Here is a 13,950-nt window from a genome sequence, read left to right on the forward strand (position 1 = left end):
TGAAAGACAGCACCAGTCTCACCTAAATAGGTTGCAGTAGAACACTTCCTGAAACGGAATCTCTGACAAAATGCTGAGCCTGACACAATACTGACAGTATTGACATTCCGAAGAGAGAACTAAATGTCTGAACGGAAGAGCAGTCAGATGGAAACACACACATCACAGGTCATATAAACATAAGCAAGCTGACAAAAAAATTCAAAATAAAGTAGAGAATGAGTGTTAGCGGCTGTTAAAGACGCCATTTAACAACATTTAGTGCTGAAATCAAATGGACAATATACACATAGTTAGTTAGCGACACAATACACAAACATCACATGTAAAAAGCTAGTTTACATCGGGCAACTAAAAATAGTGTTCTGTGCAACTTACAAGCACCATTTCCAACTGTACCAATGCTATTCCAGCCCTGTGCAATGTGAACTGAACTGAACATACTTTGCACTTAAAACTGTAAACATACCTTGAAATATCTAGCATGAATTGGTTTAAAAAATGGTTATAAAAAATCTCTGATTGTGATTCAACAAAAAAAGACAACTATTGAAGAACTGTGACACTGCACTCTTGTCAAAACAGAAAGAATTGGCAAGTAACAAAATCATCATCAGGGAATTGTTTCTACTTAACACAGTTTAGCAACTTCTTAAAGGACCATGTGAGCCACCTATGGTGAGATATTACTGTGTAGCCTATTAAAATACTTGAGATAGATGAAACACATTAGTGGCCTTTCTCTCCTCACAGGCCTGAGACTGCGTCCATGGGGTTCATGTCGGTATGCATGTCCACTTCCCTATGGTCCACGGATATAGGTTGAGAAAGTGAAAGACAAACGATTAAAGCTATCATCAAACATACTGACAATACTGAGAATCAAGGGTGCTGTGAAGGTAAAAGAGAGAGATAAAATGGAAGAGTGTGGGCAGAGAACAAAAAGAGCAATAGTGAAGAGAAGCTTCCTGTGGCTCTTGGAACAGTAAACTTAAATCAATTAAAAGGCTCTGGTAGCACCAATTGAGAGCAACAAGAAAATTCAAAAAGCATTAGATAGGAAGTGATGCATTGCATGGCTCATTTCTCATAGTATAGTCACATAAGATCACTTGTTGCTGTCATCAGACTACAGCGATCAGGCTAGCCTGTTTTCCCAGCCGCTTTACATCCGTGACAGATCAAATCAAATCAAATCAAATTTTATTTGTCACATACACATGGTTAGCAGATGTTAATGCGAGTGTAGCGAAATGCTTGTGCTTCTAGTTTCGACAATGCAGTAATAACCAACAAGTAATCTAACTAACAATTCCAAAACTACTGTCTTATACACAGTGTAAGGGGATAAAGAATATGTACATAAGGATATATGAATGAGTGATGGTACAGAGCAGCATAGGCAAGATACAGTAGCTGATATCGAGTACAGTATATACATATGAGATGAGTATGTAAACAAAGGCGCCGACAGAGATGGCCGCCTCGCTTCGCGTTCCTAGGAAACTATGCAGTTTTTTGTTTTTTTACGTGTTATTTCTTACACTAGTACCCCAAGTCATCTTAGGTTTCATTACATACAGCCGAGAAGAACTACTGAATATAAGATCAGCGTCAACTCACCATCAGTACGACCAAGAATATGTTTTTCGCGATGCGGATCCTGTGTTCTGCCTTACAACCAGTGTAACCGAGTGGATCACATGCAGCGACCAAAAAAAAAACGACTCAGAAAAAGAGGGAAACGAAGCGGTCTTCTGGTCAGACTCCGGAGACGGGCACATCGTGCACCACTCCCTAGCATTCTTCTTGCCAATGTCCAGTCTCTTGACAACAAGGTTGATGAAATCCGAGCAAGAGTAGCATTCCAGAGGGACATCAGAGACTGTAACGTTCTCTGCTTCACGGAAACATGGCTCACTGGAGAGACGCTATCCGAAGCGGTGCAGCCAACGGGTTTCTCCACGCATCGCGCCGACAGAAACAAACATCTTTCTGGTAAGAAGACGGGCGGGGGCGTATGCCTTATGACTAACGTGACATGGTGTGATGAAAGAAACATACAGGAACTCAAATCCTTCTGTTCACCTGATTTAGAATTCCTCACAATCAAATGTAGACCGCATTATCTACCAAGAGAATTCTCTTCGATTATAATCACAGCCGTATATATCCCCCCCAAGCAGACACATCGATGGCTCTGAACGAACCTTATTTAACTCTCTGCAAACTGGAAACGATTTATCCGGAGGCTGCATTCATTGTAGCTGGGGATTTTAACAAGGCTAATCTGAAAACAAGACTCCCTAAATTTTATCAGCATATCGATTGCGCAACCAGGGGTGGAAAGACCCTGGATCATTGTTACTCTAACTTCCGCGACGCATATAAGGCCCTGCCCCGCCCCCTTTCGGAAAAGCTGACCACGACTCCATTTTGTTGATCCCTGCCTACAGACAGAAACTAAAACAAGAAGCTCCCACGCTGAGGTCTGTCCAACGCTGGTCCGACCAAGCTGACTCCACACTCCAAGACTGCTTCCATCACGTGGACTGGGAGATGTTTCGTATTGCGTCAGACAACAACATTGACGAATACGCTGATTCGGTGTGCGAGTTCATTAGAACGTGCGTTGAAGATGTCGTTCCCATAGCAACGATTAAAACATTCCCTAACCAGAAACCGTGGATTGATGGCAGCATTCGTGTGAAACTGAAGGCACGAACCACTGCTTTTAATCAGGGCAAGGTGTCTGGTAACATGACTGAATACAAACAGTGCAGCTATTCCCTCCGCAAGGCTATCAAACAAGCTAAGCGCCAGTACAGAGACAAAGTAGAATCTCAATTCAACGGCTCAGACACAAGAGGCATGTGGCAGGGTCTACAGTCAATCACGGACTACAGGAAGAAACCCAGCCCAGTCACGGACCAGGATGTCTTGCTCCCAGGCAGACTAAATAACTTTTTTGCCCGCTTTGAGGACAATACAGTGCCACTGACACGGCCTGCAACGGAAACATGCGGTCTCTCCTTCACTGCAGCCGAAGTGAGTAAGACATTTAAACGTGTTAACCCTCGCAAGGCTGCAGGCCTAGACGGCATCCCCAGCCGCGCCCTCAGAGCATGCGCAGACCAGCTGGCCGGTGTGTTTACGGACATATTCAATCAATCCCTATACCAGTCTGCTGTTCCCACATGCTTCAAGAGGGCCACCATTGTTCCTGTTCCCAAGAAAGCTAAGGTAACTGAGCTAAACGACTACCGCCCGTAGCACTCACATCCGTCATCATGAAGTGCTTTGAGAGACTAGTCAAGGACCACATCACCTCCACCCTACCTGACACCCTTGACCCACTCCAATTTGCTTACCGCCCAAATAGGTCCACAGACGATGCAATCTCAACCACACTGCACACTGCCCTAACCCATCTGGACAAGAGGAATACCTATGTGAGAATGCTGTTCATCGACTACAGCTCGGCATTCAACACCATAGTACCCTCCAAGCTCGTCATCAAGCTCGAGACCCTGGGTCTCGACCCCGCCCTGTGCCACTGGGTACTGGACTTCCTGACGGGCCGCCCCCAGGTGGTGAGGGTAGGCAACAACATCTCCTCCCCGCTGATCCTCAACACTGGGGCCCCACAAGGGTGCGTTCTGAGCCCTCTCCTGTACTCCCTGTTCACCCACGACTGCGTGGCCATGCACGCCTCCAACTCAATCATCAAGTTTGCGGACGACACAACAGTGGTAGGCTTGATTACCAACAACGACGAGACGGCCTACAGGGAGGAGGTGAGGGCCCTCGGAGTGTGGTGTCAGGAAAATAACCTCACACTCAACGTCAACAAAACTAAGGAGATGATTGTGGACTTCAGGAAACAGCAGAGGGAACACCCCCATCCACATCGATGGAACAGTAGTGGAGAGGGTAGCAAGTTTTAAGTTCCTCGGCATACACATCACAGACAAACTTAATTGGTCCACTCACACAGACAGCATCGTGAGGAAGGCGCAGCAGCGCCTCTTCAACCTCAGTAGGCTGAAGAAATTCGGCTTGTCACCAAAAGCACTCACAAACTTCTACAGATGCACAATCGAGAGCATCCTGGCGGGCTGTATCACCGCCTGGTATGGCAACTGCACCGCCCTCAACCGTAAGGCTCTCCAGAGGGTAGTGAGGTCTGCACAACGCATCACCGGGGCAAACTACCTGCCCTCCAGGACACCTACACCACCCGATGCTACAGGAAGGCCATAAAGATCATCAAGGACATCACCACCCGAGCCACTGCCTGTTCACCCCGCTGTCATTCATTGTAGCTGGGGATTTTAACAAGGCTAATCTGAAAACAAGACTCCCTAAATTTTATCAGCATTCTATCTCGCAACCAGGGGTGGAAAGACCCTGGATCATTGTTAAACAGCCACCACTAACATTGAGTGGCCCTGCCCCGCCCCACTGTCGGAAAAGCTGACCACTGACTCCATTTTGTTGATCCCTGCCTACAGACAGAAACTAAAACAAGAATTGACGGGAGGTGATGTCCAACGCTGGTATCACTGAGCACACTCCAAGACTGCTTCCATCACGTGGACTGGGAGATGTTACTTGCGTCAGACATTATTCAACATTGCATACGCTGATACTGTACTCTATTCATTGACTGCATGCGTTGAAGACATGTTCCCATAGCCACTTAAAACTATTGCCTAACCAGAAACCGTGGATTGATGGCAGCATTCGTGTAAACTGTTCACGAACCACTGCTTTAATCAGGGCAAGGTGTCTGTAACATGACTGAATACAAACAGTGCAGCTATTCCTCCCAAGGCTATCAAACAAGCTAAGCGTTATAAGACAAAGTAGAATCTTTTTTCAACGGCTCAGACACAAGAGGCATGTGGCAGGGTATTACAGTCAATCACGGACTACAGGAAGAAACCCAGCCCAGTCACGGACCAGGATGTCTTGCTCCCAGGCAGACTAAATAATTTTTTGCCCGCTCATAGTTAAAGTGGCTAGTGATACATGTATTACATAAGGATGCAGTCGATGATATAGAGTACAGTATATACGTATGCATATGAGATGAATAATGTAGGGTATGTAAACATTATATAAGGTAGCATTGTTTAAAGTGGCTAGTGATATATTTACATCATTTCCCATCAATTCCCATTATTAAAGTGGCTGGAGTTGAGTCAGTGTCAGTGTCAGTGTGTTGGCAGCAGCCACTCAATGTTAGTGGTGGCTGTTTAACAGTCTTATGGCCTTGAGATAGAAGCTGTTTTTCAGTCTCTCGGTCCCAGCTTTGATGCACCTGTACTGACCTCGCCTTCTGGATGATAGCGGGGTGAACAGGCAGTGGCTCGGGTGGTTGATGTCCTTGATGATCTTTATGGCCTTCCTGTAACATCGGGTGGTGTAGGTGTCCTGGAGGGCAGGTAGTTTGCCCCCGGTGATGCGTTGTGCAGACCTCACTACCCTCTGGAGAGCCTTACGGTTGAGGGCGGAGCAGTTGCCGTACCAGGCGGTGATACAGCCCGCCAGGATGCTCTCGATTGTGCATCTGTAGAAGTTTGTGAGTGCTTTTGGTGACAAGCCGAATTTCTTCAGCCTCCTGAGGTTGAAGAGGCGCTGCTGCGCCTTCTTCACGATGCTGTCTGTGTGAGTGGACCAATTCAGTTTGTCTGTGATGTGTATGCCGAGGAACTTAAAACTTGCTACCCTCTCCACTACTGTTCCATCGATGTGGATAGAGGGGTGTTCCCTCTGCTGTTTCCTGAAGTCCACAATCATCTACTTAGTTTTGTTGACGTTGAGACACAATGGCCGTGAGAAGAGAGACTACGTTCAGACATGCTTGATAATAGAACAAATAATAAAACAGGACACACATGCCTGTGAATGAATGCTTTGTAGTGTTGTGCCACATGTTCACACCGACACAGCCCAAGACTCATTCAAAACAACACCACATACAAATGGCACAAAGCTATTGGTTGGAGTAGGCTAATAGAAAGCACTCTTTGGATTTATAAGCCATTCAGGATTGGAGCGTTCCATCAGAATAATTCAGGAAACAACCATTCTTATTCATACAGTGTCTGTTGAGGAAGTCCTGCTGGTCACATTGACGATAGAAATTCTCTTCCTCTGGCCTGGTCAGATGATGGAGTTGGGACCTGCTCTCTGTTTGACAATGACATAGACAATCACGACTACAAAGGTCAGGCCCAGGCCCGATCCTATGATGACCCAGAACGTTGTTCTGCCCCCTGTGGGAAGAGGGTGTGGTTAATGAGGGTTTGATCAGCTGACCGTCCCAAGCTCCTCATCCCCAGCAACAGCAGAGTTTATTTGTTTGTGATGCACCACGCAGACAGACACTAGAGCAAAGAAAGCATGCACGACCACTACTATCCCTGCAGTGGTTCCACGACTGCCTGGAAAAACAGGAGCAATTTGGCAATATTAAACATTTAAATATACTGTCAACGGAGATATTTCACAGAGCAGTCTATATGGGAAATATTAAGAAAGTAACACGTGTACATGGTACGGGAAGAATGGGTCCCATTTCACATGAAGTGTCCTGAAAAACATTTTTCCATGGTAGTTAGTTTCATATGTACAGTGTAGTAACAATGTAATTATTGCAAAGTAACAAAGTACTTGTGGTCATCTGATGATGCACCCGTACCAATGGACAGTCTCATTCAGGTAAAAGGTAACACGAATGCCACTAGTGAGTTAAGGGGGAGCGAGAGAAGAAGAGGGAGGGGTAGTAGGAGAGAATAGAAGCATTTGTGAGAAAGATAAGACTAGGTACTAATTAGAAACATGATCCTACCTATAGGTTTGGGATTCACAGTGAAAGTCTTGCTGATCTTGCCTATCTGACTGGAGGCAGTGCAGGTGTAGGTTCCTGGGAGCTTGGAGGCGGGTGTGAAAAGAGCTTCTTGGACATGTGAAGACTGCCAGCTGTACAGAGGAGTGGGCTTTCCAGTAGCTGTGCAGTTTAAGGTGATTTCCTCCCCCACTCTGATGTCCAGGGTCTCAGCTTCAGGTCTGGAAAAGGTTGGGAGGGTCTGAAGAATGAGGAGAAATAAGAATCAATCAACATGGACTGTTCCCACAAGATTTAGTATCTGGGGAGGGTGAAATTAGGAGATGAATGAGAACAGATTACTGGAAGAATCTGTTAAATATCATAGTAGGGTATCAGATCAAACTAAATGATCCGCTGTAAACATGAATGGAATGATTGAAAATAAGACTAGAGGGAACTTACAGTGCACAGTAATGCTGAGAGGTTCTGATGTCACTGTAGGATGGGGTTGTGGCCCCTCTGGTCCAAGGTCCAGTTCTGCTCTACATCTATACTGAGCTCCATCATCATCTCTACTGGAGCTGACCATCAGAGTATCTGACACATCCACTGGTGTCTTACTGACAGTACTGTAAGTTACATTATCTAAGGGTTCATTCCCTTTGTACCACTTCACAACCAGGTTCTGTAGAGGAGCGATGTTCTGGATGTCACACTGCAGCTGGTACTGTGTCCCCTCCACCATGGGACCAGAGTGGTTCAGAACAGAGATGGAGACGCTGTCTGGAGTCTCTGTAGAGGTCAACAATATAAAAAACCCTCAATGCTGATATACAGTTAAATAGAAAAATACCTTTCACATTCACAAGGAGGACAATACTCACTGTAGAGAATGACTGGAAGTACTTTTGAGGGTTGTTCGCTGTCAATGAGAGTGATGTAGCATGTAGGTTCTATTGTCCAATCAGTAAGGTTATCCACAGTCCAGGTGACAATGTTGACATCTTGTTCAAAACTTGTACCTCCGAATGTGTCCTCCCAGCCCATCCCCTCATGGTCTGTGGATGATGTGCTGCAGTTGACTTGAGACTGAATCTCCATATCTCAACACCACTCTGGGAGGGTTGAGCACAAGAGAGGAGGCATGTGTTGGCCTACCTACCGGTCAGAGCACATGACATGTGAACAACATGGCAATGATTACATACAACCATAAAATAACACTGACATCACAATACAATGTCTGTCAAAAAATATATATTTGCTTGTATTTTTGCTGGTTTGTATTACAATCTCTCTGTTGGCCAAGACAACTGGTTTGACTAAGCAAACTGAATTTTTGAAGTGGCCATACATTTCACTATCAGAGGGTCAGAGGAAGTTGCCTATTGCTTCTGCTAGTTGTTAAAAAACAAAGTTCACTCAGTCAAGTCAGGAACAAGGGAGTAAATGAATGAAACGTGTTTTAATATTAATAGTGCTCTAAGGCAGGGGTTCCCAAACTTTTGCACTCAGAACCCCTTCCAGCATTGGGGAACATCACGTGCCACCCTGCGCACGAGCCATGTCTATTTCTATGAGCAAAAGCACTTTTCATGACAAAAACTGTTCACACCCCTCTTGTTGGTGAAGAGAAAATCTTGCAGGTTTAAAGTTTATTTTCTGCAATTCTACACATTTTTTCATGAGGTGCAGAAAAAATGTAAATTTTTATTCTATACATTTTGCCATGTCTAATGTGTATTTATGTGATATTTAAGTGGCTCAAACGTTAAAACAAAATCTATGGGGCAAAAAAAAACGCAAAAAAAACGTTAGCTGACGTGTCCCGACTTTATGAATAAATAATATAAAAAACTCAGGTTTTCAATTTAATAAAGTGGCTGAGAGTTGTAACAGTAGAATGCACAAGGTGCATTTTTTTATATGTGGTAGAGTATGGGAAGTTGTCCTCTTGCTATGTCATTCACTGACAGACATTAGAGATCTATTTCTAACATGTCAGTTATGTATAGTTGATCAACTAGCCCATGTTAGCTAGGTAGGTATGTTAGGCTAACCAGCTACAGTGGGGCAAAAAAGTATTTAGTCAGCCACCAATTGTGCAAATTCTCCCACTTAAAAAGATGAGAGGCCTGTAATTTTCATCATAGGTACACTTCAACTATGACAGACAAAATTAGAAAAAAAATCCAGAAAATCACATTGTAGGATTTTTTATGAATCACTCAGCAACAGGCTGCCTCACTGCCTGATAGTCAGCAGCAGATCCGCATAATTTATATATTTTTAAGAAATGTCATGGCGGCCGCGGTGCAAACAAGAAGTAGCCCTAAAACCCGCAACCAATAGGTTACATTTTCACCCACTACATCGTTTTCAAAGTAGCCAAATAATACGAAAAGCACCTACATGGCAACCCTGAATCATCGCTCTCATGTCTGTGCAAGCAAGCTAGATAGTGTTACGTATCAACTGGGGCAAAAAACATAGTGAGCTTCGATTCGTCAATAGCAACGGGATGTCGTGTAAACGACGAGCTTTAACCTTTCCCAAAACTAAATGTTTATACAGATTTAACTGAATTTTTGTCCCGCCCTGTTCACGATACCTCGCCAATGCTCGCATCGCACAATGGTCGCTCCGCCCACTTCGCGTCTTTCTTTGAAAATGAATGGGCTTCTGTTTAATCCGGGATGACGGAGATCCCAAAGCGCTTCGCGAAATCCTGTTGTGCAAAATCAGAATAATGACCAGCTGTCTTGAAATCCTGTAGATTCTTCATATGACCAACGTACAAGAAAAATCAAGTTCTGCAAATCACACAACAAATCTTATGAGAGATTATTTGAAATGAACAACGTAGTGCGTGTTCGGGTCTCTTCTATAATTCATTAGGTTTAAGGATATGACTTTTTCAAAACAAAAAGCCTATTGAAATACCTCATATGTTTTTCACGAGTTACATTTTAAATACTCAGAGCAGGTATTCACAAATTGGGGACAATAGCAACGGGATGTCGTAACCCAGGGGTGCGAGCAATGCCGTCGGGGGTACGCCAAACAAAAATGTGATTCACATAAAAAAATATATAAATATTTATTTTTGTGTCCCCCCAAAAATTCTTCACATTTTCAAACAAACCATTTAAATTTTCCAGCTATACATTTGGGTGAGTTTTTTTTCTCCTTAGTAGCCTTGTTTCAATGCCAAAAATAAAATTAAACCATCCAGTGTTCAGCAAAATAACAATACAATGTCAAATACAGGTAGCCTAGTCAAAAAATTAACATTCAACCACATGAACTTTTACTCTCTTGCGGGAATTCCACTAGCGGTCTGTATGTAGCCAAGAGTTGCTGCTGCTCATTCCATTTGCTCGAAAATGGATAAATGGTAAAAAAAAAGAAGAAGTAAGGCCCACGTCAATAGAGACACATACCAGCTCTACTGGTAGGACTGCTACTACCAGCAGTACTACACCTGTCAACGACACAAGTTGTTAACATCCAATGCAAGCATCAGAAATTCTACAGTTGTTGTTAGCCCAGCTAGCATGGACACTGATAGATGTGAATCTGATGCAGCCGAAGAGCTACTGCCCCCTTACCTGGGAAAGCACCAAACAGCAGACAGGGATGTTGGACCATCGAAGAGGCGCAAATATGATGAGAACTACATTGATTTGGGGTTCACTTATAGTGGGTGTAGTGCCTTTCCTCAGTCACAGTGTGTTATATGTGCAAAAGTACTATCTAACAACTTGATGAAACCTTCTGTCACGACTTCCTCCGAAGTCGGTCCCTCTCCTTGTTCGGGCGAAGTTCGGCGGTCGACGTCACCGGTCTTCTAGCCATCGCCAATCCACCTTTCATTTTCCATTTGTTTTGTCTTGTCTTCCCACACACCTGGTTTCAGTTCCATCAATTACATGTTGTGTATTTAACCCTCTGTTCCCCCCATGTCCTTGTCCGGTATTGTTAATTGTAAGTGCTTGTGCACGTTATGTCTGGTTATTGATAGTTCTGTTCTCCGGTGGGTTTTTATTATTAAACTGCGCCGTTGGAAACACAGTTTTTTGCTCTCCTACGTCTGACTTCTCTGCCGCCAGTACCCACCCCTTACAGAATACCGGACCAAACTTATGGAGTAGGCAGGAGCAGGTACCCTGGGTATAGGGGTGGAGGAGCGCGTCCAGGAGCACGCAGCAATGCTCCACCATCTTGGCACCGAGATGGACCACGTTGCCCAGACAATGGACTGCTGGGAGAGACAGGGAGTTCTCCCAGCGCCTCCACCAGCACAGCCGGGATCTCCAATACACGCCCCTCTTTCTCCTGGTCCCAGTAGGATTCGTCTCTCCCTTCTCCAGGAATACAATGGGACGGCTGCGAACTGCCAGGGGTTCCTCTTGCAGCTGGACTTGTACCTGGCAACCATCCACCCGGCTCCTTCGGGCCATGAGAGGGTGTCCGCACTCGTCTCGTGCCTCACCGGGAAAGCCCTGGAGTGGGCCAAAGCCGTATGGAGAGAGGGAGCTGTGGCATTGGACCAGTTTGAGGAGTTCACCCGCCGTTTCCGGCAGTCTTCGGCCACCCGCCCAAGGGTAGAGCGGCGGGTGAAAGCCTATTCCATCTGAGACAGGGGACGAGGAGCGCCCAGGAGTTCGCCCTGGAGTTTCGGACCCTGGCTGCCAGCACGGGATGGAACGACAGGGCCCTGATTGACCATTATCGCTGCAGTTTGCGCTAGGACATCCGTCGGGAGTTGGTTCCTGGGTATCAAGGCAGCAGACAGGGCGCTCTGGCGTCCGTAGCACATATGTTTGTGTATGTCACTTTCTCTGAGTTTTCCCCGCATTCCCAGCATAAGGCGCTCGTCGATTCAGGCGCGGCTGGGAATTTTATAGATAGATTGTTTGCCAATAGTTTAGGTATCCTCATTGTTCCGGTGGCTGTGCCTTTCCCCGTTCATGCCTTAGATAGTCGACCATTAGGGTCAGGGTTGATCAGGGAGGCCACCTCTCCTCAGGGCATGGTGACGCAGGGAGACAATTAGTCTCTTCCTTATTGACTCTCCTGCGTTTCCAGTGGTGCTAGGCCTACACTGGTTAGTTTGTCATGACCCCACTGTTTCATTGCCACAGAGGGCTCTCACGGGGTAGATGCGAGAGTGCTCGGGGAGGTGTTTATGGGTTTCCGTTGGTGCTACTCTGGTGGAGAGTCCAGACCAGGTCTCCACCGTGCGCATTCCCCCTGAATATGCTGATTTGGCTATCGCTTTCTCCAAAAAGAAGGCGACTCAATTACCACCCCATCGACGGGTCGATTGTGCAATGAATCTCCTGGTAGACTCTCCACTTCACAGGAGTCACGTGTATCCCCTCTCACAGGCGGAGATGGAGGCTATGGAAACATATGTCTCCGAATCCCTGCATCAGGGGTACATTTGGTCCTCCACTTCACCCGGCTCCTCAAGTTTTTTTTTGGGGGGGGGGGAGAAGAAGGAGGGAGGTCTGCGCCCGTGTATTGAATCAGGGTCTGAAACCAGATCACTATGAGGTATAGTTACCCCCTACCGCTCATGTCCACAGCGATTGAGTCAATGCACAGTGGGCGCTTCTTCACCAAACTAGATCTCAGGAGCGCTTACAACCTGGTGCGTATCCTGGAGGGAGACGAGTGGAAGAGCTCTCACGGGGTAGACGCGAGAGTGCTCGGGGAGGTGTTGAGAACTTGGTTGACTTGGAACATACCAGACAACTGGTACAGAGAGGCGGGAAACACAGGGATAAATACACTGGGGAAGAGCAGCGACACCTGGAGGTGGTGGAGACAATCACAGGGACAGGTGAAACAGATCAGAGCGTGACAGTCTGACCGCTTGCATGATGACGAGTTTCTCACATGGCTGGCCTATCTGGGTGATATTTTTTCTCGCCTGAATGATCTGAATCTAGGATTACATGGACTTTCAATGTGCGGGACAAAATTGAAGCTATGATTAAGAAGTTGGAGCTCTTCTCTGTCTGCATTAACAAGGACAACACAGATGTCTTTCAATTAGTGTATTATTTTTTTGTGTGCAAATGAACTCAAGCTTACGCACAATGTCAAATGTGATGTAGCGAAGCACCTGAGTGAGTTGGGTGCCCAATTATGCAGGTACCTTTAAGACTGAGACTCTCTCCAATACATCCCAAAATTGCAGAGTTATGTGCATCCTTTCAAGCACACCCTTCTCATTAACCTGTGGTGAGTTACTCACAATTTTCGATTAACAAATAAGGTTTTATATGGAAGAAGGTTAAATAAAGAACAAAATGACTGATTATTATTCAATTATTATTTGTGCCCTGGTCCTATAAGAGCTCTTTGTCACTTCCCACGAACAGGGTTGTGACAAAAACTCACACTCCTTCTTATGTTGAATCAATGTATCATGCCTCTCGGGTGGCGCAGTGGTTAAGGGCGCTGTACTGCAGCGCCAGCTGTGCCACCAGAGACTCTGGGTTCGCGCCCAGGCTCTGTCGTAACCGGCCGCGACGATATCCTTGTCTCATCGCACACCAGCGACTCCTGTGGCGGGTCAGGCGCAGTGAGCGCTAACCAATGTTGCCAGGTGCACGGTGTTTCCTCCGACACATTGGTGCGGCTGGCTTCCGGGATGGATGCGCGCTGTGTTAAGAAGCAGTGCGGCTTGGTTGGGTTGTGTATCGGAGGACTTTCAACCTTCGTCTCTCCGAGCCCGTACGGGAGTTGTAGCGATGAGACAAGATAGTAGCTACTAAAAAAAACAATTGAATACCATGAAAATTGGGGAGAAAAAGGGGTAAAAAAATTATTAACAAAAATAAATAAATAAAATGTATCTTATAGTGTGTGTGGCAGACTTACAATGATGGCAAAAAAACATTTGAGAGTGCGCTGACCCTGGTGCTAGAGGGGGTACGAGGTTGAATGTTTGAAGGGGTACGGGACTATAAAAAGGAACCACTGACTCAGAGCATGACCCCATAAATTGATCTCCAGGGAGCATACACAATACACAAAAGAAATGTGGGGTATTCTCTAGGCCTATTGGGGCTATAAAAAGCCATAGGGCCTAATTT

The 13,950-nt window shown here is 45.7% G+C and overlaps 1 protein-coding gene across 1 annotated transcript; it reads right to left on the reverse strand.

The window, feature by feature from the left end:
- Positions 1-6,171: 6,171 nt before the first annotated feature.
- Positions 6,172-11,061, reverse strand: LOC121847279 (intercellular adhesion molecule 1-like). Its single transcript, XM_042327880.1, is given in 6 exon segments — positions 6,172-6,284; positions 6,860-7,069; positions 7,301-7,630; positions 7,723-7,921; positions 7,923-7,996; positions 11,007-11,061. Coding segments are annotated over 6 exon segments (981 nt in total).
- Between the last annotated feature and the right edge of the window lie 2,889 nt (positions 11,062-13,950).

The sequence above is a fragment of the Oncorhynchus tshawytscha genome, linkage group LG09 (genome assembly GCF_018296145.1).
Source record: "Oncorhynchus tshawytscha isolate Ot180627B linkage group LG09, Otsh_v2.0, whole genome shotgun sequence".
Classification (NCBI taxonomy): domain Eukaryota; kingdom Metazoa; phylum Chordata; class Actinopteri; order Salmoniformes; family Salmonidae; genus Oncorhynchus; species Oncorhynchus tshawytscha.